General features: G+C 37.8%; 1 protein-coding gene across 1 annotated transcript; it reads right to left on the bottom strand.

Moving 5' to 3' along the window:
- Positions 1-14,784: 14,784 nt before the first annotated feature.
- On the bottom strand, positions 14,785-16,230 carry LOC149246131 (uncharacterized). The gene is made up of 2 exons (XM_089440034.1): positions 15,158-16,230; positions 14,785-15,055 (listed from the first exon to the last, which is right to left on the bottom strand). The coding sequence occupies exons 1-2, from the start codon at positions 16,228-16,230 to the stop codon at positions 14,785-14,787; spliced, it is 1,344 nt and encodes a 447-aa protein (XP_089296160.1).
- Positions 16,231-25,124: the final 8,894 nt, after the last annotated feature.

The following is a 25,124-nucleotide window of genomic DNA, read 5'->3' as shown; positions in this document are numbered from 1 at the left end:
CATTATGTAAATGTATTATAACAGAAGGTGATCTCATTGGTTGTTCTTGATCCTAACTTGTCACAAGGTAAAGCATTTCAGTCATTAATCATCATCTCTGAATTTGCACTCTAGGGGGGACTCTATTATAGGCTATTTTGTCGCATATGATCAATAGGCCTCCTAATGGGATCAATCAACATCTTATTCCCCCTTTACATCATCATTGCACAAATCCCTATCCATGAATCTCTCATTTCCTAGAGTTTTTTTCCCTAAACTGCACCATCTGAGCCAATTTTAGGAACAATTCTCCCTGACCTCTTGTTGGATTGTATTCACCTATAGGTTGCTCCTCTATGGCCCATGTTGATCACCTACAAGTTTCTCCCCTTTTCACCTGTGTTGGTTCTAGAACCTCGAGAAAAAGAGAGAGAATCCTGAAGCCTCCATTTTTTTAAGCTTTGAGGATCTATTGTAACCATTTAACTAAAATAAAACTTGTGAATCCTATCCTATCCTACTTTGGAGTTTCCATCCCTTATCCTTAGATCTTATCAATCCCAAGAGTGGTAAAAAGATAAGAACTCCCAAATTACTTCACTCCTCTATATATTTACAACCTTCCATATGCAAGGGGTTGTCTTTTGGAGAGAAATTCTACCTTATGCTACTGTGAGAGTTATCCTTTCATGCATTTGAGGTTATTGGAGGTACACTTTGTGACAAAGGAAGGACAGTTCAACAACTTAGAGGAGCTCTTCTACAAGATCAACAACTATTTATGGTTTTAACTCGCTCCATTTATATCAATACAAAGGGTTATTTTTTTTTCCTATATGTGATGTCATTATTTCATATATTTCAATATGATGTTGATCCATTGAATGAAGTAGATAGAAGATAGTACACAAATCTCATAGTTTCTTGGCTTGTGTTGTTTGGTTGTGCAAGTTCTAATTTTGGCAGCTAGAGCTAGGATTAGAGCATTCAAGACAAAGAAGGAGTGAAACATACAAAATTTTCCAAGTAGGCTTCATCCCTTCATATACTTACTTTAAGGAAAACATTGGCTCCTTTGTCGTTCTATTGTTCTAGGTTAGCCACTAGACCTAGGGGATAAATTTTTGTCCATAGACATAAATCCGATATAACACATACCTATGGAAGAATTACACTATATATCAATCTAGACCTCATTATGTTATTATTACTTTGGGTCAGAAATTGTACATGATATGAGAGGTAGTGTTGCCTACCACCCTTTCTTTGATCTCTGCTAAAAAATGCAGTAATATCATTTGTCAGACTGAGAAAATTTATCTTCTTTATGATTTTCCCTTATAGAAAGAGGAAGATTTTGGATACATCCACAGCTTCCAGAAAAGTTTCCTCCACACAATAGCAACTAATGGAAAAGTTTTTGCAGGAGTACAAGGACATCTTCACCTCCCACATAGGGGTACCCCTACAATGATAGGTCAAGCACTACATCAATCTGACCCCGGGTGCACCACTACCTAATGGACCACTACACCAATGCTTTGTTCTAGAAAACAATAAAATCAAGAGGCAGATTCAAGAGTTGTTGCATAAAGGTCACATCAGGCCAAGTCTATCACCCAGTAGGAGCTTGATCGTGTTACTACAGAAGAAAGAAGGAACATGGAGGCTCTATATTGAATATCGGGTAATGAATAAGATCACTGTCAAGAATAGGTATCTAATCCCATGGATTGATGACCTTCTAGACTAACTCAAGGGGGGGAATATTTTAGTAATATTTACTCAAAGTTTTTTGAGTACCAACTATTAATTAAACCCTCTGATGTGTGGAAGATTGCCTTCAAATCCACAGAGGGCCTTTTTGAATGGTTGGTCATGCCTTTCGAGTTAACAAATTCCACCACAACCTTCATGCAGTTGATGGATGACATCTTGCGGCCCTTCACCAACTCATTCGTCGTAGTGTACCTGGAAGACATCCTGATATTCAACTAGAGTGGGTAAGAGAACATAAACCATATTCAATAGGTCCTCCAAACCTTTAGATAACACAAATTGTGTGCTAATTTGGAGATATGCACTTTTGGTATGGCCTAGGTTCAATATCTAGGGTATATAATTGATGAGAATGGTTTGCATGAGGAATGTTGGGTCCCTATAATACTAGTGATTACCCCATTACTATTATAGTTATACCCCTTATTTATATTGGTGTGCCCCTATTACCCCCATATTGTTATTTCTGTGCCCCATAGAATCTATCTATTGTTATTTTTGTGGCTTTATATTATTATTGTTAGGTCGGTTGGATTATATTGTGACTCCTTAGACTCCTATATATAGAAAGGAGGTTTTGTCATTTGAATCATCCAAGAATTGTTCATTTATGTAATGTAAAGGAGGTTGCCCCCTCGAAGAGGCTGAATTCTAAGGCATTGATCTATCTTTTCTATATTTTCTTGAGCTGGTTTCATAACATTTGGTATCAGAGCTTTGGATTCTAGGGTTTCACTACTCCAAACAGGTCATCGTGGAATTTTCGCTATAACTTTTTTTCTGTGACGTTTCAGAAGTCGCAAAGAAAACCCATTTGAGAAGAAATCACGCTGAACCTTGGGTCCGAATTTCATAGCTTTTCGCGTGATATTTTCGGAGATATGATATGAGGAAGTTGGTCTTTTTGCAGACTCCTGAATTACATTCAAAACAGGTGACCTGGGGAAAATTGTCATAACTTTCTCTTTGGGAATCAGATTGAAATTTCATAAGAAGGTACAGAAAGAGGACGAACTGTAGTTTCTTTTATATCTTTTTCAGAAACAAATATCAAAAATTGTACACGTGGCACTTCATACAACTTCGCTCTTCTGGAAAGGTCTATAATCAGGTCATCTTGGGAGATTGTGCATAACGCTTTCTTGGAGAATCCAATTTGGATCAGACGGGTGGCATTGGAAAGAGGACACAGAGAGCTACTACAAGTCACAAATTCAGAACTAGATGATTGGAAAGTACAGAGATACATCAGAGGCAATATCGAGCTCCTACAAAGTGAAAAAAGGTGTGTAGATTTTTTTAAATTTTTGCTTAAGCTTGGTTTGAAAATTTATTTTGAAGGAATTCAAAGGGAATATTAGAGCATTATTATCGGTAACTGATGCCCCGAGGAAAGAAAATGCAAACACCTAGTAAGGAACCTGAAAGCTCTAGCATGACTCATGAAGAAGAGGAAGAAATGCTACATGATATATCAAAATTACAAGAACAAGTGCAACAAATGTCACGCTCACAAAAGTTAACAGATGCTAAGATAAATGGCGTGGAAGCTAAGATGGACAATTTGAAGATAGATTTGAACACAAATTTGAAGACAGACATGGCAGATTTGAAGACAGATTTGACAAATTTTCTACAAGAAATACTTACTAATGGTGAAAAGGTAGTAAAGGAAACTCATGATGAGAACAAAAAAAATGTTAATCATGATTCCATAGACACTAATGTTGGATCGAAGAATCACCATATTCCAAAAATCGATATGAGGAAGTTTGATGGCAAGGATCCTGCCACATGGATATTACAGATGGAGCAATTCTTCGATCTCAATAATGTGCAAAATGCACAAAAGGTACGTATGGCAACTGTATATTTGGAACCAAATCAGTTTGTATGGTATCAATGGCTTTGTTCTCGTAAACAATTTATCACTTGGGCAATTTTTACGGAAGAATTGATAGCACATTATGAGGATACAAAAAGCAACACTTTTTTTAGCCAATTGATAAGTCTCAAACAAAAGGGTTCAATAATGGAGCACATTGAGGAGTTCCAAAAATTGAACATAAGGGTAAAAGATATTCCAGAGGAGCATAGGATTGATGTGTTCATAGGGTCTTTAAAGGATAATATCCAACATGATGTTCGCCTTTGGGAACCTGATTCATTAGAGAAGGCATTCAGGTTAGCAAGAAAAATGGAAAGCAAAATTATGGCAACTAGGAAGCATACCACTCACAACTATAAAGATGGAAGTGTTGTTGCCCCTAGTCTTCCACAACCTACAAGGTTGACACCACAACAATTGGAAGAAAAAAGAGCAAAAGGGCTTTGTTACAATTGTGATAGCAAATACACAAAAGGTCATAAGTGTGCTGAGAAGAAATTATTCTACATAGATTGTGAAGAGGAAGAAGAAAAGGAGCAAGAAAGGTCAAAAGAAGAGGATATATTCCAGGAACAAAGCCTAGATGAAGAACAAATAAATCCGACCATATCTTGTAATGCATTGGCGGGAATTACCACTCCTCAAACCATCAAGATAGAAGGACAAATCAAGAAGAAAAAGGTAATAGTGTTGATTGATTCAGGAAGCACCCACAATTTTATTCATTGTAGGGTAGCAAAAGAATTGAATTGCTTCCTATATCCAGCACCAGAGTGTCAAGTGATGATTGCAAATGGAGGAACAATAAATTGCTCTGGAAAGTGCCATAATATCAAGCTATCCATGGGAGAATATGTATTGACTAGCCCAATGCTTTCCATTCCAATGGGAGGTGCTGATGTTGTACTAGGAGTCCAATGGCTACAATCCTTGGGTACAATAGCTTTTAATTTTCAAGAACTTTTCATCAAATTTTCTACAGAAGGAAAGGAAGTTGAATTAAGGGGTATTGCAGGGAAACCAGGAAAGATAATCAGCTCTAATGGCATGACAAAGCTTCTAAAAAAGGAGCAAAGAGGTGTAATTGCACAATTATGTTCGCTAGATGTTTCCACATTGGAATCATCTATTTCTCCAGATCTCCAAAAAGTCCTGGACAATCATTCCAAGGTATTTGAGACTCCCAAAGGTCTCCCACCTATGCGTGATCATGATCATGCTATTCATCTGATTCCAGGAAGTGTTCCTCCAAACATCAGGCCGTACAGATATCCCTATGTCCAAAAAAGTGAAATTGAACGTATGGTTGCAGAAATGCTAGAGGCTGGTATAATTCAACCGAGTCAAAGTTCTTTCTCAGCTCCAGTAGTATTGGTGCACAAGAAGGATGGATCATGGCGCATGTGTCCGGATTATAGGGAGCTCAACAAGCTCACTATTAAAGATAAGTTCCCCATTCCTGTCATTGATGAATTACTGGATGAATTGCATGGATCAATTTACTTCACCAAGTTGGATCTTCGTTCGGGATATCATCAAATCAGAATGAAGATTGAAGACATTCTGAAAATGGCATTTAGAACTCATGAGGGTCATTATGAATTTTTGGTCATGCCTTTTGGCCTTACCAATGCACCTTCAACATTTCAAGGTTTGATGAATTCAATTTTCAAACCATTCCTTAGAAAATTTGTGTTAGTATTTTTTGATGATATACTAATCTACAGCAAGTCTTGGAAGGATCATGTTGAACATGTTGACAGGGTGCTACAACTATTGGAGGAGAAACAATTATATGCAAAAAGATCCAAATGTTTCTTTGGAGTCCAGGAGGTGGAATATTTGGGTCATATTGTATCTCATGAAGGAGTTAAGGTAGACCCTAGCAAAATTAAAGCCATTAAGGAATGGAAAATCCCCACATCCATAAAGCATCTGCGAGGATTTCTTGGGTTGACAGGGTATTATCGCAAGTTTGTTAAGAATTATGGGAGAATAGCAGCACCTCTAACAACATTATTGAAGAAAGATTCATTTTCATGGACTCCGGAAGCAACAAAGGCCTTTGAACATCTTAAAGAGGCAATGTGCCAAGCACCGGTCTTAGCTACACCGGACTTCACAAAAACCTTTATTGTGGAATGTGATGCTTCAGGAAATGGAATTGGTGCTGTTCTAATGCAAGATGAAAGACCCATTGCTTTTGAAAGTCGTCCAATCAAGGGAAAGTTTTTAACAAAGCTATTTATGAGAAGGAAATGTTGGCAATACTCCATGCACTTAAGAAATGGCGACCCTACCTAATGGGAAGACACTTCAAGGTAAAAACGGATCATGATAGCCTTAAATACTTTTTAGAACAAAGATTATCCTCTGAAGAGCAACAAAAGTGGGTCACAAAGATGTTGGGTTATGACTTTGAAATCATCTACAAAAAAGGGAAGCAAAATGTGGTGGCAGATGCACTCTCAAGAAAGGATGAGGATGTGGAAGCATTGTTGTGTGCCATTTCTATTATCCAACCAGATTGGATAAACGAAGCAAGGGAGGAATGGAAGAATGACGAAGAAGTGTGGGCACTTATTCGAAAGCTACAACAAGATTCCAGTACTTCTGATACATTTAGCTGGCAAAATGATTCGTTATGGTACAAAGATCGCTTATACCTCTGTAAGAATTCCCAGCTAAAACAAAAGATTCTTATGGAATTGCACACTTCTCCCTTAGGAGGGCACTCAGGATTTTTAAAAACTTACCACAGGGTTAAGAAGGAATTTTTTTGGGATGGCCTTAAATCAGATATTCAAAAGTTTGTGGCGGAATGTTTGGTTTGCCAACAAAATAAAGTTGAAACAATTAAGACAACGGGTCTATTACAACCTTTATCCATTCCAAGCCAACGTTGGGAGGAGGTTTCAATGGATTTTATCACAGGTTTACCCAAGTCTGAGGGAAAGAGTGTCATCATGGTGGTAGTTGACAGACTTACCAAGTATGCACACTTTTGTGCATTATCACATCCATTTAAAGCCAGTACAGTTTCTACTGCATTTATGGAAACAGTTCAAAAGCTACATGGAAACCCAAAGATTATTGTAAGTGACAGAGATCCCATTTTCACTGGAAATTTTTGGACAGAATTATTTTCTTGTCTTGGTACTCAGTTAGCTCATAGCTCATCTTATCATCCTCAATCTGATGGGCAAACTGAGATAGTAAACAAATGTTTGGAAGGATATCTTCGTTGCTTTGTATCTGATAAACAGACACAATGGGTCAAATGGTTGCCTCTGGCTGAATGGTGGTATAACACTTCCTTCCATACAGCAACAAAAATGACCCCATTTATGGCACTTTATGGGTATCAACCACCATCCATCACATCATATTTAAGAGAAAATTCTAAGGTTCAGGCAGTGGAACATCACATCGAACATCAACAACAAGTCCTCCAACTCTTAAAGGATAACCTCGTGTTGGCACAAAATAGAATGAAACAACAGGCAGATCAACATCGCAGTGAAAGAAGTTTTGATGTAGGTGATTGGGTATTCCTACGGCTACAACCATATAAGCAAATGTCCCTAAAGCAAGCTAAGAAGGATAATAAATTATCACCAAAGTATTATGGTCCGTACAAGGTGTTGCAAAAGATTGGTACTATGGCATACAAATTGGAGCTTCCTGCAGCTTCTCGATTGCACCCAGTTTTCCATGTTTCATGTTTAAAGAAGGTTATAGGCGACAAGCTCCCAATTCAAAAAATATTGCCAGAACTTGACGAGGAAGGAAAAATTATATTGGAACTGGAAGCAGTCACAGAAACAAGAACTCGACAGCTACGAAATCGATCAATTTCAGAGTATCTTATCAAGTGGAAGAACTTATCCGCTGAAGATTCCACATGGGAGGATGAGAATTTTATGCAGAAGTATCCAGAATTACTCAAGCATTGAGGACAACACTTTTTTGAAGGAGAGGGGCATGTTGGGTCCCTATAATACTAGTGATTACCCCATTACTATTATAGTTATACCCCTTATTTATATTGTTGTGCCCCTATTACCCCCATATTGTTATTTCTGTGCCCCATAGAATCCCTCTATTGTTATTTTTGTGGCTTTATATTATTATTGTTAGGTCGGCTGGATTATATTGTGACTCCTTAGACTCCTATATATAGAAAGGAGGTTGCCCCCTCGAAGAGGCTGAATTCTAAGGCGTTGATCTATCTTTTATATCTTTTCTTGAGCTGGTTTCATAACAAGGAACTATCCAAGATACAAGTTATTCAGGATTGGCCAGCCCTAGTCACTCTAACAGAGCTTTGTTGCTTTCTAGGTCTTTCCAATTTCTATCGCAGGTTCATGTTAGGATTCTCTCATATCACTTGGCCTTTTAGTCAAACCAAAAAGGGCGGAGTGAAAGAAAATTTAGTTTCCCAACAAAAGGCATTTATCAAGTTGAAGCATCACCTTTTCTCTACACTAGTGCTCGCATTTCCAGACTTGTAACAATCATTTGAAATTGAGACAGATGCCTCTAACTATGCTATTCGTGTAGTTCTTACCCTGCATGGGCATCCGGTGGCATATCATAGTGATATGGTTTCAGATAGAGTATTAAAGCATACTACCTATGACCAGGAGATGTATTCTGTTATCACCAAAATAGGACCCTGATAGGCTGCTGATCAGACTATCTCAGTGTAACTGTTTCAAACCAATCTTTTGACTAAGGTTTAGCCTCCTTAGCCTGAGAGGGCTCTCTGAAAAGGTTATTGATTTTGATTAAAAATAAGAGGGCTAACTCTTGTTAAATAACAGTGACAAATATGAAGGTTGGACAAACATTACATAAGTTTCCATTGGGCCTATAGAGTCAATAAAACCTCAGCAAATAATGATACAGCCTTTACATAGAAGTCAGGGCATGTGGCATTTAAATGTTCAAAACACAACTCTTATAAAACCACAGTTCATGAATGTGTACAGGAAATCAGAGCAGCATAAGTGAATTCTGAGTGATTACACATCTATGCAACTGTAAAATAAATCAAGGATAAAGTAAAACCACACATCTTGAACATAGAAACACTTTATGAATCCTGAGAAGAAAAGCAGTTCTATTATATTACTGAACTCTGTCTTTCTACATAAGCCAAAACAGTACTCTGTTTTATAAAATCTCCAACCCTCATTACATCGCTGTCTCAGCTATATATAGAATTCTTATTCTAACTAATTCGAACTTCCTCCTCCAGCATGAGGGGAATTCGATAACTGCCTCTAATGACACCTATCAGCTATTTAACTAATTATTAAATACAATAAAGTGCTAACTGGAGTTTTAAAGAGTTCTAAATTAACTATGACTCTAACTCTATCTTCCATGCATAATGACTTCTTGTTCTTTGACACCTGGTCCCCTTTTTGATGTGGCTGAGCTGGATGTTTAATATTCCATATTGACCTTGAACACTGAATCTTCTAACTGCTCAGAAGTATTAGGAGATTTTCCTTGTTTCTCGGCTTCAGTTTTCTCCAAAGTACTCGAATGCACAAAAACATGTTCTTTAGCCTTTAATTACCCAAGATAGATCAGACTGCCACATCCTTGATGTGCTGTCCACCGCTTCATGTACCTATGTGATGACAAAAACCTTTCAAAAGATTTGCCGCTTTGTCGACCATAATTGATCAATTGAATTGTAACATGCAGCTACAGCAGTTTCTTAGCGCGCTACGAAACTGCTGTGTAATTTCAAAAGCACAGTCTTCCTTTCATAGCCAAATGATCGCCACTGTTCATGGCTTAAGACTGCTCTTCTCTAATTACAAAATTTGGATGTTTGACCTCATTACAGCTGGCATTTCCATAATGCAAAAACAACAACCATCTTATTCAAGCTTACTCTGTCCAAATCACTAATAATCTCTTCACACTTGATAATGTGATGCATAAAGTTATCAACGTATAGCTTTGAAGGCTTTGATTCAACAATATGAACGATATCCTCATCAATATAAAAGTCAACATCTGCATTTGATATAATTCCTCCATCATGATCAATTGCATGAGTCTTATGCTTGTATGTCATAACTTCTGATAAGAACAGCTTCAACTGATGCCTATATGCATTCTGGTTATTTTTTACAAGAGCTTCATCATAGTTTGGTACTGAAGGAGTAATAAATTTAGGACAGGCATATGAAAAAAAAATTCATCATACACAGCCTCATCACTTCTCTACATTCTTGCCATCTTCTCCCCATACTTCCCTTTCAGCTGATTGTTCACATTTTCCTCAACAAGCTTCATTTGTGGACAGATAGAGAGGCATATAGCCAATAGAGCATATATCTGTTCAATTTTCTTCAGAATTTGGTCAAACTGTGGAGACTTTTGATGAAACTGTTTGGTCTTTATTATATACAACAGAACTTGATTGAAGGCCCGTATTGCCTCAACATACCTTCTCAACATAAGGTTGGCGAATCTATAATAATAAATAGTTGTGATATGGCTTCCAATCACTGAATTGTAGACACCTGTATGGTTAACATCTATAGCTGCCAAGCACTTGAGTCCACTGTAACAATCTCCAATAAGGCAATGTACACGAAGTAGACCAATAATACTAAAGTATCCCAGAACCTTCAGAACATTGCTTCCTCCATTGTAGTCATATTCATCAGTTGCAGTAAATGTTAAATTACCTTCTTTCTCTTCCTCTAGGATCTGGATGATCTCAGACTTCTCAACAAGAGCCTGTAAATAGTTGAGCACACTATAGACATTCCACACCTCATTCAGATTTTTGTGACAGTGGCAACAATTTTCTCCAATTCAGAAGGAAACAATACAGACCACAGTTCTCTAGTTTTGAAGCAATAATCCTTAAACACCATATCTGACATGTCCTGATTGTTGATACCATAACCTTGGATTGATCTTTTTTCTATATCAACAAAATATAAGTGAATATTTGACATCTGTTTAAGAAACATAGCCAGTGCTTCATTGGTTCTAGGAAACAAGTGTGCCCTTGCATTGTTATCAACAAAAAGATGTAGCCATTGCTCAGTTGAATCTGTCATTGGCAGAGGATTCACTTGAGATATGGGATAGGAAAGCCTATAAGATTCAAGTTCTTTGCCACTGTGAGAATCTACAAATGAAAGAATCCCTGTCTCATCATGTCCTAGACCAAATTTCCCTATTTTCAGAACAGCTGGACTCTGGTCTATGTACTGGACCTTAACCAAGAGAAACAGAGGCCAGAGATGCCCATACTCTTGCATTCTTAGCACCTTCTTGAAAGTTTCTTGTCTTTGAAAACTTTAAATGACACCAAATTCTATTCAAGTTGAGCATGTGCAGTGCATGCTTCAAAATAAGTGGTGTACTGTCACTCAGGAGTGCCAAATTTACATTCCAAATATGCCTTAACCGACACCGTTTGACCTGTAATAAGACCTGTAATCTCCTTATAGAAATGTACAAGTGAATCAAGGTCTTTTAATCCACGATAGCGTACCCTTGATGTCTGGTTCTGTAGAAAGAGAGATGGAAAACTATGAACTCCATTCCTCGAAAGAACACTGGGCATTAGAACAGACTCCTCTATAGCTACATGGTAAATCTTTGGAAACATTGAAGATAGGTCATCATATAAAGATTGCTGATGCCAAAAAGTTCCCCCTTAAATTCTTTCGAATCCTGTACACCATCAAAGTAGCGTTTTCAAGGTTTCCAGAAACAGCAATGTTGAAAAGCTATTGTTTATATCTCTGGCGGCTATAAACAAGTTCTTCCAGGGACCCTGCAGCAAGAAAGCGAAATACTGTAACATGTCGTTTCTGCCCATAACGGAATGACCGGTCCTGTGCTTGCAAGTCCATTACAGGGTTCTAGTTTGGATCAAATATAACCACTCGATTTGCGCTAATGAGATTAAGTCCTCGCCCACCAGCGCGAGTAGAAATAAGGAAGACCTGCTTGCTTGGACTTCTATTAAAATTGTCAACGAGGAACTGGCGACTATTCATTGGAGTTGACCCATCAAGCCGAGAAAAGCAATATCCCTTACGAATAAGAAATTTCTCCAGTATGCCTAACATCCTGACAGAATAGCTAAAGAGCAAGATTTTGTCGCCTTGTGAAGTCCAAGATGCCATGATTTCGAGCAATGCTAGGAAATAACCGTTCTTTATGTGAAGGCTGTTTCGTGTCAAGATAACTGCATCCTGAGTCTTTTGATTGATGCCAACAAGCAACTTTCCATTAAATACATGCAGATTGTAAACAAAACCTTTGTCTCTTTCTCAGCAACAACTGCAAACATGTGCCAGTACCAAGACACCTAACGACCTAAAACACAGCGGATTCTGATAAATATGACAGCTAGGTGAGATTTGCTATGGATTCAAACAAATCCCCAATTTCGTAGCGCAGCCAGTGCAAAATATGAATTATGCGCTACGAAATCACCTAAAACATGTTGCGCTGCGAAGCTGCTAAAAGATTTATGTGTTTTGTCCTCAAGCTAGTATGAGAAATTTTGGCATTAGAATTTTCAGTGATAACAGTGGCTCCACTTGGGATAGTGTGCCCTTGTGGTACACTAAGAACTCGTAGGTCCAGTGCTTTATCTTTTTATTACAATCGGAAATTTGCTTGACAAACATCCCTTTCCAGCGTCATGTGCCTTCACCTCGGGCTTAACCTTGATGATGACTGTAGGAGAAAGAAATCTACATCTACTGAAAAAAAGAATATGCTCAGTCAACCTTGAGCTTATTTGCATTTTCCTACCTACCTACCCTACCAATTTCAAACTTCTTTCAGCTCAATCAATGTCAAATTTCCAATGTAGCCAATCATTTGTCTTATCTGATGTTTGATTTCTTTGACTACATCGGAGTTCAGAGCCAATATGATATTGTGATGACCGCTGCCACTGAAATTGCCTCTGATCTTCATAGAAAAACTGAAACACTGGAGAGTAAAAATCTTCCATATATTTAGCTATAGGATCCCAGAATACATGATCAGCTTGATGACTCTTGTAACTTTCTGGTTGTGCAAACTAATCTTCAACAACAGTATACAGTTCCTCAATCGTGAAAGAGAAAGGAAGCAACACTCTCTCCTTGTGTTCTGCCATAGAAAGCTTCTGAAAATAATGATCATGATTATGAAAACTATATGCCTGAATTTGACCTTGTAAACCTTCAATGTCTTTCTCAATGTCCTTAGCAACTTCATCCAAAAATTTCATCTTATCCTCTGTCTGGCAGTTAAATGATTTTAGATACGAGGACAAGGACAAAGAAAAACTTTCATTTGTATCTCCATTACTATGATCATTATTCCATTGTTTGAAACCTTGAACTGAAGGAGAGTTTGCCACCACATCTGATCTATCTATCCATTCCTCCAAAAACATAAGCCAAAAGTCTTCAAATGACTTAATGGATTTGGTAGGAAAGCTTTCAATCCACCGTTTACATTTCCCTTGAAGTGAATCATAGAACAACATAATGCAAACATCCTCATGTTTAACTCTAAGAAGCTCAGTAAAATCACAGAAATCTGATATATGCTTCAAAGTTAAACTCAAATCTTCTCCATTGAATTTTGGACCATTCCTTAGAAAATATGCATCCTTGGGAAAATGATTTGGGAAACCATGAATTCCTGAAAAATTTATGCATGCATACCTTGAGATAAGAATGGTAGCATCTGGGTCCTTCTTAACTCCAGTGGAATCACCATGGATGTATGAATTTTGAATTCTTCAACAATGGAGTCGCCAAGGTAGATTTGCAGCCTCGAAAACCTTCTGAGCTCCTGCTACCTTCAGAAGTTCAGCTTCATGATTTCGGGAATGAATAGACTTCAGGCTCCCGGCAGATGCACCAAAATGTTATCACCAAAATAGGACCCTGATAGGCTGCTGATCAAACTATCTCAGTGTAACTGTTTCAAACCAATCTTTTGACTAAGGTTTAGCCTCCTTAGCCTGAGAGGGCTCTCTCAAAAGGTTATTGATTTTGATTAAAAATAAGAGGGCTAACTCTTGTTAAATAACAGTGACAAATATGAAGGTTGGACAAACATTACATAAGTTTCCATTGGGCCTATGGAGTCAATAAAACCTCAGCAAATAATGATACAACCTTTACATAGAAGTCAGGGCATGTGGCATTTAAATGTTCAAAACACAACTCTTATAAAACCACAGTTCATGAATGTGTACAGGAAATCAGAGCAGCATAAGTGAATTCTGAGTGATTACACATCTATGCAACTGTAAAATAAATCAAGGATAAAGTAAAACCACACATCTTGAACATAGAAACACTTTATGAATCCTGAGAAGAAAAGCAGTTCTATTATATTACTGAACTCTGTCTTTCTATATAAGCCAAAACAATACTCTGTTTTATAAAATCTCCAACCCTCATTACATCGCTGTCTCAGCTATATATAGAAGTCTTATTCTAACTATTTCGAACTTCCTCCTCCAGCATGAGGGGAATTCGATAACTGCCTCTAATGACACCTATCAGCTATTTAACTAATTATTAAATACAATAAAGTGCTAACTGGAGTTTTGAAGAGTTCTAAATTAACTATGACTCTAACTCTATCTTCCATGCATAATGACTTCTCCTTGTTCTTTGACACCTGGTCCCCTTTTTGATGTGGCTGAGCTGGATGTTTAATATTCCATATTGACCTTGAACGCTGAATCTTCTAACTGCTCAGAAGTATTAGGAGATTTTCCTTGTTTCTCGGCTTCAGTTTTCTCCAAAGTACTCGAATGCACAAAAACATGTTCTTTAGCCTTTAATTACCCAAGATAGATCAGACTGCCACGTCCTTGATGTGCTGTCCACCGCTTCATGTACCTATGTGATGACAAAAACCTTTCAAAAGATTTGCCGCTTTGTCGACCATAATTGATCAATTGAATTGTAACATGCAGCTACAGCAGTTTCGTAGCGCGCTACGAAACTGCTGTGTAATTTCAAAAGCACAGTCTTCCTTTCATAGCTAAATGATCGCCACTGTTCATGGCTTAAGACTGCTCTTCTCTAATTACAAAATTTGGATGTTTGACCTCATTACAGCTGGCATTTCCATAATGCAAAAACAGCAACCATCTTATTCAAGCTTACTCTGTCCAAATCACTAATAATCTCTTCACACTTGATAATGTGATGCATAAAGTTATCAGTGTACAGCTTTGAAGGCTTTGATTCAACAATATGAACGATATCCTCATCAATATAAAAGTCAACATCTGCATTTGATATAATTCCTCCATCATGATCAATTGCATGAGTCTTATGCTTGTATGTCATAACTTCTGATAAGAACAGCTTCAACTGATGCCTATATGCATTTTGGTTATTTTTTTACAAGAGCTTCATCATAGTTTGGTACTGAAGGAGTAATAAATTTAGGACAGGCATATGAAAAAAAAATTCATCATACACAGCCTCATCACTTCTATGCATTCTTGCCATCTTCTCCCCATACTTCCCTTTCAGCTGATTGTTCACATTTTCCTCAACAAGCTTCATTTGTGGACAGATAGAGAGGCATATAGCCAATAGAGCATATATCTGTTCATTTTTCTTCATAATTTGGTCAAACTGTGGAGACTTTTGATGAAACTGTTTGGTCTTTATTATATACAACAGAACTTGATTGAAGGCCCGTATTGCCTCAACATACCTTCTCAACATAAGGTTGGCGAATCTATAATAATAAATAGTTGTGATATGGCTTCCAATCACTGAATTGTAGACACCTGTATGGTTAACATCTATAGCTGCCAAGCACTTGAGTCCACTGTAACAATCTCCAAGAAGGCAATGTACACGAAGTAGACCAATAATACTAAAGTATCCCAGAACCTTCAGAACATTGCTTCCTCCATTGTAGTCATATTCATCAGTTGCAGTAAATGTTAAATTACCTTCTTTCTCTTCCTCTAGGATCTGGATGATCTCAGAGTTCTCAACAAGAGCCTGTAAATAGTTGAGCACACTATAGACATTCCACACCTCATTCAGATTTTTTGTGACAGTGGCAACAATTTTCTCCAATTCAGAAGGAAACAATACAGACCACAGTTCTCTAGTTTTGAAGCAATAATCCTTAAACACCATATCTGACATGTCCTGATTGTTGATACCATAACCTTGGATTGATCTTTTTTCTATATCAACAAAATATAAGTGAGTATTTGACATCTGTTTAAGAAACATAGTCAGTGCTTCATTGGTTCTAGGAAACAAGTGTGCCCTTGCATTGTTATCAACAAAAAGATGTAGCCGTTTCTCAGTTGAATCTGTCATTGGCAGAGGATTCACTTGAGATATGGGATAGGAAAGCCTATAAGATTCAAGTTCTTTGCCACTGTGAGAATCTACAAATGAAAGAATCCCTGTCTCATCATGTCCTAGACCACATTTCCCTATTTTCAGAACAGCTGGACTCTGGTCTATGTACTGGGCCTTAACCAAGAGAAACAGAGGCCAGAGATGCCCATACTCTTGCATTCTTAGCACCTTCTTGAAAGTTTCTTGTCTTTGAAAACTTTAAATGACACCAAATTCTATTCAAGTTGAGCATGTGCAGTGCATGCTTCAAAATAAGTTGTGTACTGTCACTCACGAGTGCCAAATTTACATGCCAAATATGCCTTAACCGACACCGTTTGACCTGTAATAAGACCTGTAATCTCCTTATAGAAATGTACAAGTGAATCAAGGTCTTTTAATCCACGATAGCTCACCCTTGATGTCTGGTTCTGTAGAAAGAGAGATGGAAAACTATGAACTCCATTCCTCGAAAGAACACTGGGCATTAGAACAGACTCCTCTACAGCTACATGGTAAATCTTTGGAAACATTGAAGATAGGTCATCATATAAAGATTGCTGATGCCAAAAAGTTCCCCCTTAAATTCTTTCGAATCCTGTACACCATCAAAGTAGCGTTTTCAAGGTTTCCAGAAACAGCAATGTTGAAAAGCTGTTGTTTATATCTTTGGCGGCTATAAACAAGTTCTTCCAGGGACCCTGCAGCAAGAAAGCGAAATACTGTAACATGTCATTTCTGCCCATAACGGAATGACCGGTCCTGTGCTTGCAAGTCCATTACAGGGTTCTAGTTTGGATCAAATATAACCACTCGATTTGCGCTAATGAGATTAAGTCCTCGTCCACCAGCGCGAGTAGAAATAAGGAAGACCTGCTTGCTTGGACTTCTATTAAAATTGTCAACAAGGAACTGGCGACTATTCATTGGAGTTGACCCATCAAGCCGAGAAAAGCAATATCCCTTACGAATAAGAAATTTCTCCAGTATGCCTAACATCCTGACAGAATAGCTAAAGAGCAAGATTTTGTCGCCTTGTGAAGTCCAAGATGCCATGATTTCAAGCAATGCTAGGAAATAACCGTTCTTTATGTGAAGGTTGTTTCGTGTCAAGATAACTGTATCCTGAGTCTTTTGATTGATGCCAGCAAGCAACTTTCCATTAAATACATGCAGATTGTAAACAGAACCTTTGTCTCTTTCTCAGCAACAACTGCAAACATGTGCCAGTACCAAGACACCTAACGACCTAAAACACAGCGGATTCTGATAAATATGATAGCTAGGTGAGATTTTCTATGGATTCGAACAAATCCCCAATTTCGTAGCGCAGCCAGTGCAAAATATGAATTATGCGCTACGAAATCACCTAAAACATGTTGCGCTGCGAAGCTGCTAAAAGATTTATGTGTTTTGTCCTCAAGCTAGTATGAGAAATTTTGGCATTAGAATTTTCAGTGATAACAGTGGCTCCACTTGGGATAGTGTGCCCTTGTGGTACACTAAGAACTCGTAGGTCCAGTGCTTTATCTTTTTATTACAATCGGAAATTTGCTTGACAAACATCCCTTTCCAGCGTCATGGGCCTTCACCTTGGGCTTAAGCTTGATGATGACTGTAGGAGAAAGAAATCTACATCTACTGAAAAAAAAAAATATGCTCAGTCAACCTTGAGCTTATTTGCATTTTCCTACCTACCTACCCTACCAATTTCAAACTTCTTTCAGCTCAATCAATGTGAAATTTCCAATGTAGCCAATCATTTGTCTTATCTGATGTTTGATTTCTTTGACTGCATCAGAGTTCAGAGCCAATATGATATTGTGATGACCGCTGCCACTGAAATTGCCTCTGATCTTCATAGAAAATCTGAAACACTGGAGAGTAAAAATCTTCCATATATTTAGCTATAGGATCCCAGAATACATGATCAGCTTGATGACTCTTGTAACTTTCTGGTTGTGCAAACTGATCTTCAACAACAGTATACAGTTCCTCAATCGTGAAAGAGAAAGGAAGCAACACTCTCTCCTTGTGTTCTGCCATAGAAAGCTTCTGAAAATAATGATCATGATTATGAAAACTATATGCCTGAATTTGACCTTGTAAACCTTCAATGTCTTTCTCAATGTCCTTAGCAACTTCATCCAAAAATTTCATCTTATCCTCTATCTGGCAGTTAAATGATTTTAGATACGAGGACAAGGACAAAGAAAAACTTTCATTTGTATCTCCATTACTATGATCATTATTCCATTGTTTGAAACCTTGAACTGAAGGAGAGTTTGCCACCACATCTGATCTATCTATCCATTCCTCCAAAAACATAAGCCAAAAGTCTTCAAATGACTTAATGGATTTGGTAGGAAAGCTTTCAATCCACCGTTTACATTTCCCTTGAAGTGAATCATAGAACAACATAATGCAAACATCCTCATGTTTAACTCTAAGAAGCTCAGTAAAATCACAGAAATCTGATATATGCTTCAAAGTTAAACTCAAATCTTCTCCATTGAATTTTGGACCATTCCTTAGAAAATATGCATCCTTGGGAAAATGATTTGGGAAACCATGAATTCCTGAAAAATTTATGCATGCATACCTTGAGATAAGAATGGTAGCATCTGGGTCCTTCTTAACTCCAGTGGAATCACCATGGATGTATGAATTTTGAATTCTTCAACAATGGAGTCGCCAAGGTAGATTTGCAGCCTCGAAAACCTTCTGAGCTCCTGCTACCTTCAGAAGTTCAGCTTCATGATTTCGGGAATGAATAGACTTCAGGCTCCCGGCAGACGCACCAAAATGTTATCACCAAAATAGGACCCTGATAGGCTGCTGATCAGACTATCTCAGTGTAACTGTTTCAAACCAATCTTTTGACTAAGGTTTAGCCTCCTTAGCCTGAGAGGGCTCTCTGAAAAGGTTATTGATTTTGATTAAAAATAAGAGGGCTAACTCTTGTTAAATAACAGTGACAAATATGAAGGTTGGACAAACATTACATAAGTTTCCATTGGGCCTATGGAGTCAATAAAACCTCAGCAAATAATGATACAGCCTTTACATAGAAGTCAGGGCATGTAGCATTTAAATGTTCAAAACACAACTCTTATAAAACCACAGTTCATGAATGTGTACAGGAAATCAGAGCAGCATAAGTGAATTCTGAGTGATTACACATCTATGCAACTGTAAAATAAATAAAGGATAAAGTAAAACCACACATCTTGAACATAGAAACACTTTATGAATCCTGAGAAGAAAAGCAGTTCTATTATATTACTGAACTCTGTCTTTCTATATAAGCCAAAACAGTACTCTGTTTTATAAAATCTCCAACCCTCATTACATCGCTGTCTCAGCTATATATAGAATTCTTATTCTAACTAATTCGAACTTCCTCCTCCAGCATGAGGGGAATTCGATAACTGCCTCTAATGACACCTATCAGCTATTTAACTAATTATTAAATACAATAAAGTGCTAACTGGAGTTTTAAAGAGTTCTAAATTAACTATGACTCTAACTCTATCTTCCATGCATAATGACTTCTCCTTGTTCTTTGACACCTGGTCCCCTTTTTGATGTGGCTGGGCTGGATGTTTAATATTCCATATTGACCTTGAATGCTGAATCTTCTAACTGCTCAGAAGTATTAGGAGATTTTCCTTGTTTCTCGGCTTCAGTTTTCTCCAAAGTACTCGAATGCACAAAAACATGTTCTTTAGCCTTTAATTACCCAAGATAGATCAGACTGCCACGTCCTTGATGTGCTGTCCACCGCTTCATGTAAATGTGTGATGACAAAAACCTTTCAAAAGATTTGCCGCTTTGTCGACCATAATTGATCAATTGAATTGTAACATGCAGCTACAGCAGTTTCGTAGCGCGCTACGAAACTGCTGTGTAATTTCAAAAGCACAGTCTTCCTTTCATAGCTAAATGATCGCCACTGTTCATGGCTTAAGACTGCTCTTCTCTAATTACAAAATTTGGATGTTTGACCTCATTACAGCTGGCATTTCCATAATGCAAAAACAGCAACCATCTTATTCAAGCTTACTCTGTCCAAATCACTAATAATCTCTTCACACTTGATAATGTGATGCATAAAGTTATCAGCGTATAGCTTTGAAGGCTTTGATTCAACAATATGAACGATATCCTCATCAATATAAAAGTCAACATCTGCATTTGATATAATTCCTCCATCATGATCAATTGCATGAGTCTTATGCTTGTATGTCATAACTTCTGATAAGAACAGCTTCAACTAATGCCTATATGCATTTTGGTTATTTTTTTACAAGAGCTTCATCATAGTTTGGTACTGAAGGAGTAATAAATTTAGGACAGGCATATGAAAAAAAAATTCATCATACACAGCCTCATCACTTCTCTGCATTCTTGCCATCTTCTCCCCATACTTCCCTTTCAGCTGATTGTTCACATTTTCCTCAACAAGCTTCATTTGTGGATAGATAGAGAGGCATATAGCCAATAGAGCATATATCTGTTCATTTTTCTTCAGAATTTGGTCAAACTGTGGATACTTTTGATGAAACTGTTTGGTCTTTATTATATAAAACAGAACTTGATTGAAGGCCCGTATTGCCTCAACATACCTTCTCAACATAAGGTTGGCGAATCTATAATAATAAATAGTTGTGATATGGCTTCCAATCACTGAATTGTAGACACCTGTCTGGTTAACATCTATAGCTGCCAAGCACTTGAGTCCACTGTAACAATCTCCAAGAAGGCAATGTACACGAAGTAGACCAATAATACTAAAGTATCCCAGAACCTTCAAAACATTGCTTCCTCCATTGTAGTCATATTCATCAGTTGCAGTAAATGTTAAATTACCTTCTTTCTCTTCCTCTAGGATCTGGATGATCTCAGACTTCTCAACAAGAGCCTATAAATAGTTGAGCACACTATAGACATTCCACACCTCATTCAGATTTTTTGTGACAGTGGCAACAATTTTCTCCAATTCAGAAGGAAACAATACAGACCACAGTTCTCTAGTTTTGAAGCAATAATCCTTAAACACCATATCTGACATGTCCTGATTGTTGATACCATAACCTTGGATTGATCTTTTTTCTATATCAACAAAATATAAGTGAATATTTGACATCTGTTTAAGAAACATAGCCAGTGCTTCATTGGTTCTAGGAAACAAGTGTGCCCTTGCATTGTTATCAACAAAAAGATGTAGCCGTTGCTCAGTTGAATCTGTCATTGGCAGAGGATTCACTTGAGATATGGGATAGGAAAGCCTATAAGATTCAAGTTCTTTGCCACTATGAGAATCTACAAATGAAAGAATCCCTGTCTCATCATGTCCTAAACCACATTTCCCTATTTTCAGAACAGCTGGACTCTGGTCTATGTACTGGACCTTAACCAAGAGAAACAGAGGCCAGAGATGCCCATACTCTTGCATTCTTAGCACCTTCTTGAAAGTTTCTTGTCTTTGAAAACTTTAAATGACACCAAATTCTATTCAAGTTGAGCATGTGCAGTGCATGCTTCAAAATAAGTGGTGTACTGTCACTCACGAGTGCCAAATTTAGATGCCAAATATGCCTTAACCGACACCGTTTGACCTGTAATAAGACCTGTAATCTCCTTATAGAAATGTACAAGTGAATCAAGGTCTTTTAATCCACGATAGCGTACCCTTGATGTCTGGTTCTGTAGAAAGAGAGATGGAAAACTATGAACTCCATTCCTCGAAAGAACACTGGGCATTAGAACAGACTCCTCTACAGCTACATGGTAAATCTTTGGAAACATTGAAGATAGGTCATCATATAAAGATTGCTGATGCCAAAAAGTTCCCCCTTAAATTCTTTCGAATCCTGTACACCATCAAAGTAGCGTTTTCAAGGTTTCCAGAAACAGCAATGTTGAAAAGCTGTTGTTTATATCTCTGGCGGCTATAAACAAGTTCTTCCAGGGACCCTGCAGCAAGAAAGCGAAATACTGTAACATGTCGTTTCTGCCCATAACAGAATGACCGGTCCTGTGCTTGCAAGTTCATTACAGGGTTCTAGTTTGGATCAAATATAACCACTCGATTTGCGCTAATGAGATTAAGTCCTCACCCACCAGCGCGAGTAGAAATAAGGAAGACCTGCTTGCTTGGACTTCTATTAAAATTGTCAACAAGGAACTGGTGACTATTCATTGGAGTTGACCCATCAAGCCGAGAAAAGCAATATCCCTTACGAATAAGAAATTTCTCCAGTATGCCTAACATCCTGACAGAATAGCTAAAGAGCAAGATTTTGTCGCCTTGTGAAGTCCAAGATGCCATGATTTCGAGCAATGCTAGGAAATAACCGTTCTTTATGTGAAGGCTGTTTTGTGTCAAGATAACTGTATCCTGAGTCTTTTGATTGATGCCAGCAAGCAACTTTCCATTAAATACATGCAGATTGTAAACAGAACCTTTGTCTCTTTCTCAGCAACAACTGCAAACATGTGCCAGTACCAAGACACCTAACGACCTAAAACACAGCAGATTCTGATAAATATGACAGCTAGGTGAGATTTGCTATGGATTCGAACAAATCCCCAATTTCGTAGCGCAGCCAGTGCAAAATATGAATTATGCGCTACGAAATCACCTAAAACATGTTGCGCTGCGAAGCTGCTAAAAGATTTATGTGTTTTGTCCTCAAGCTAGTATGAGAAATTTTGGCATTAGAATTTTCAGTGATAACATATTCCATTATGAAGGCCTACTGACATTGGAAGCATTACGCTCTGGGGAAGGAAATAGTTATTCACGCAAACCATCGACCCTTGTAGTTCATACAAACACAAGGAAAGTTGCAGAATGATCACCATCAAAAATGGTCCACATATTTGCAACAGTTCCATTTGAACATCAAGTACAAGAAGGGAAACACCAATAATGTTGCAGCATACCTCAATTAACCTCCAGTTATGGTGTTGACCACTGTGCTCAACTCTTGTGGACACGAGACTTCATGATGGACATATTTTTACAAGAGTGATCTAGAATTCACCACCACATACCAGATGCTCTTGGAACGTAAGAAAGATCCAAAATTTCACCTCCAAGATGCACTGTTATGCCCCCTCGAACATCTTTGTGTTCCTTCGAGCAAGTGTGCCAAGATGATTTGGGAGGTGCATTATTGTTGGTCACAACCCAACTTGGCCTAGATTTTGGCAAAGACTCTACATTTTGTAGAGTAAAGTGCACATCAAAGCATGTAGTAGAGAAGCGGAAAACAAAGTGGACCATGAAGTGGAGAATTTGGAGTATACTGCATGGTATAAGGGCTTCGGGGTGGGTCGAAGCCCCTCCTTTTGTAATAGCGTGATTTTGTAAAGGGTTTTGGGCCATAATTGTTTGTTTTAGGGAGTCCATGGTATTTAGACAATGGTATTGTGATGATCTAACTTTTCGATGTAATAGTATATATAGGGTGAAATAACAGTGTTATGGTTGTATTTTTGTGATATGTAGTTTTGTAGCGAAGGAGAGGCTTTGCAGTTGAGTGTGTAGAGGCTTGAGTATGCAGCGAAGTGCGCATACAACCTGCAGCGTAGGCCAAGAATTGTTTGTTGTACAAGATTTACTATATTAAGTAATATTTCTTGTGGATGTAGTCCCACATTGAGGTGAACCATGGTAATTTGGTGTCTTCATGTGTATATTTTCTTATTATCTATTTTAGAGTTGCAGTTATTACAATTGCATTTTATTTCAGCACAGTGATGGTTTATGGTTTGATATGATATGGTTAAATGATTAATGTAATGTGGTGAAGTGATTTATGAATGTTAAGAATAAAATAATATAATAATACCATATCTTCACATCCTTCAAGGCTACAAAAACCTGGTTCTTCATCCTCCCATAGTCACTTTAGGTGACACTATGATTTGCTTGCAGGTCATTGCCAAAAGGGCCAGTGATTGAGGGTTTTGTTGGTGCATAGTATAGATCAAACCTGGGTCAGCCCAAACCAAACAAACAAATGGTTCCATTGTTGGGACTGAGATCTACTTGAAGGATATGTGGATGTGGCACCCATCAAAGAAATAAGTTTAAGACTGGATAGAACTAAAAGAGCGAGAATGTGCAGATCAAAAGAACAAAAACCCTCTTCTGACATCTAAAGCATGGTTATAGAAGTATCTTTTTATAGATCAATACAATATTTTCTGCAGTTATTTTCCTATTGAACTGTATGAGTGGATATCAAGGTTGACCGAAAGAAAGGACTATTTTAAAGGAGACAAACCTATGGTGTGGACTCTTGAACAAATACATCGACTCAAGAGTACTGACAATAAGGTTTCAAAGGTTGTCGATTTTTGGATTGATAGCATCTTGCGAGGATTCATTATTGAGTTTGTGGAAGACTCCACTGTCTTCTACAACAAAGAAGAATGATGATTCTTCAAAGGACCATGAGGTAAGTATTTTAAATCTCTGAAACTTTGGATGAAGATGCTTCTATGTGAAAAGGGAGTTTTAAAGATGTAATTAGATTGCTAGTTTATTTATGTTTGGAAGAGGAGGGAATAAATCAAGCAAGAGATTGGAACAATGAAAAGTGGAAAGAGATATAGAGTAGATACTAGAAAGAGATCTCATGGAAATGACCCAAAGAATTTTATAGAGACTTATTGTAGCCCTCTTTTGAGTGAATCTGAAAGTGAAGAAAGCCTGCCTGATAACCCTCAGGTAGCTTTGTAGTATTCACCCTTCCATCTTGAGAGTTCACAAAAACCAAAATCAAGTAATAGCTAGGTTGTTTTTGGCTCTCCCCCCTCTCCCTCCCTCTATGCCTCCTACCCACCATCCCCCTTCACTTACTTCTCCCTCTCACCCTCCCCCTCCCCCTCCAAGAAGAAGTATGGCTGATGATATTAAGCTACCCATTTTCAAAGGAATTGGATTGGAGGATCCAAAGAAGATTTGGTTTTTATGTGAAGCAGTATGGACAGCGAAGAAGATCAACGATGAGAATGTAAAGAAAGTGCAGCTCATTACGACGTTCCGAGATAGAGCA

This window comes from Pinus tabuliformis, chromosome 7, assembly GCF_031772625.1.
Source record: "Pinus tabuliformis cultivar Carrire ecotype Pingquan chromosome 7, CPIR1, whole genome shotgun sequence".
Classification (NCBI taxonomy): Eukaryota; Viridiplantae; Streptophyta; class Pinopsida; order Pinales; family Pinaceae; genus Pinus; species Pinus tabuliformis.
The sequence above is the reverse complement of the archived record's forward strand: the minus strand, read 5'-3'. Positions and strand labels throughout refer to the sequence as shown.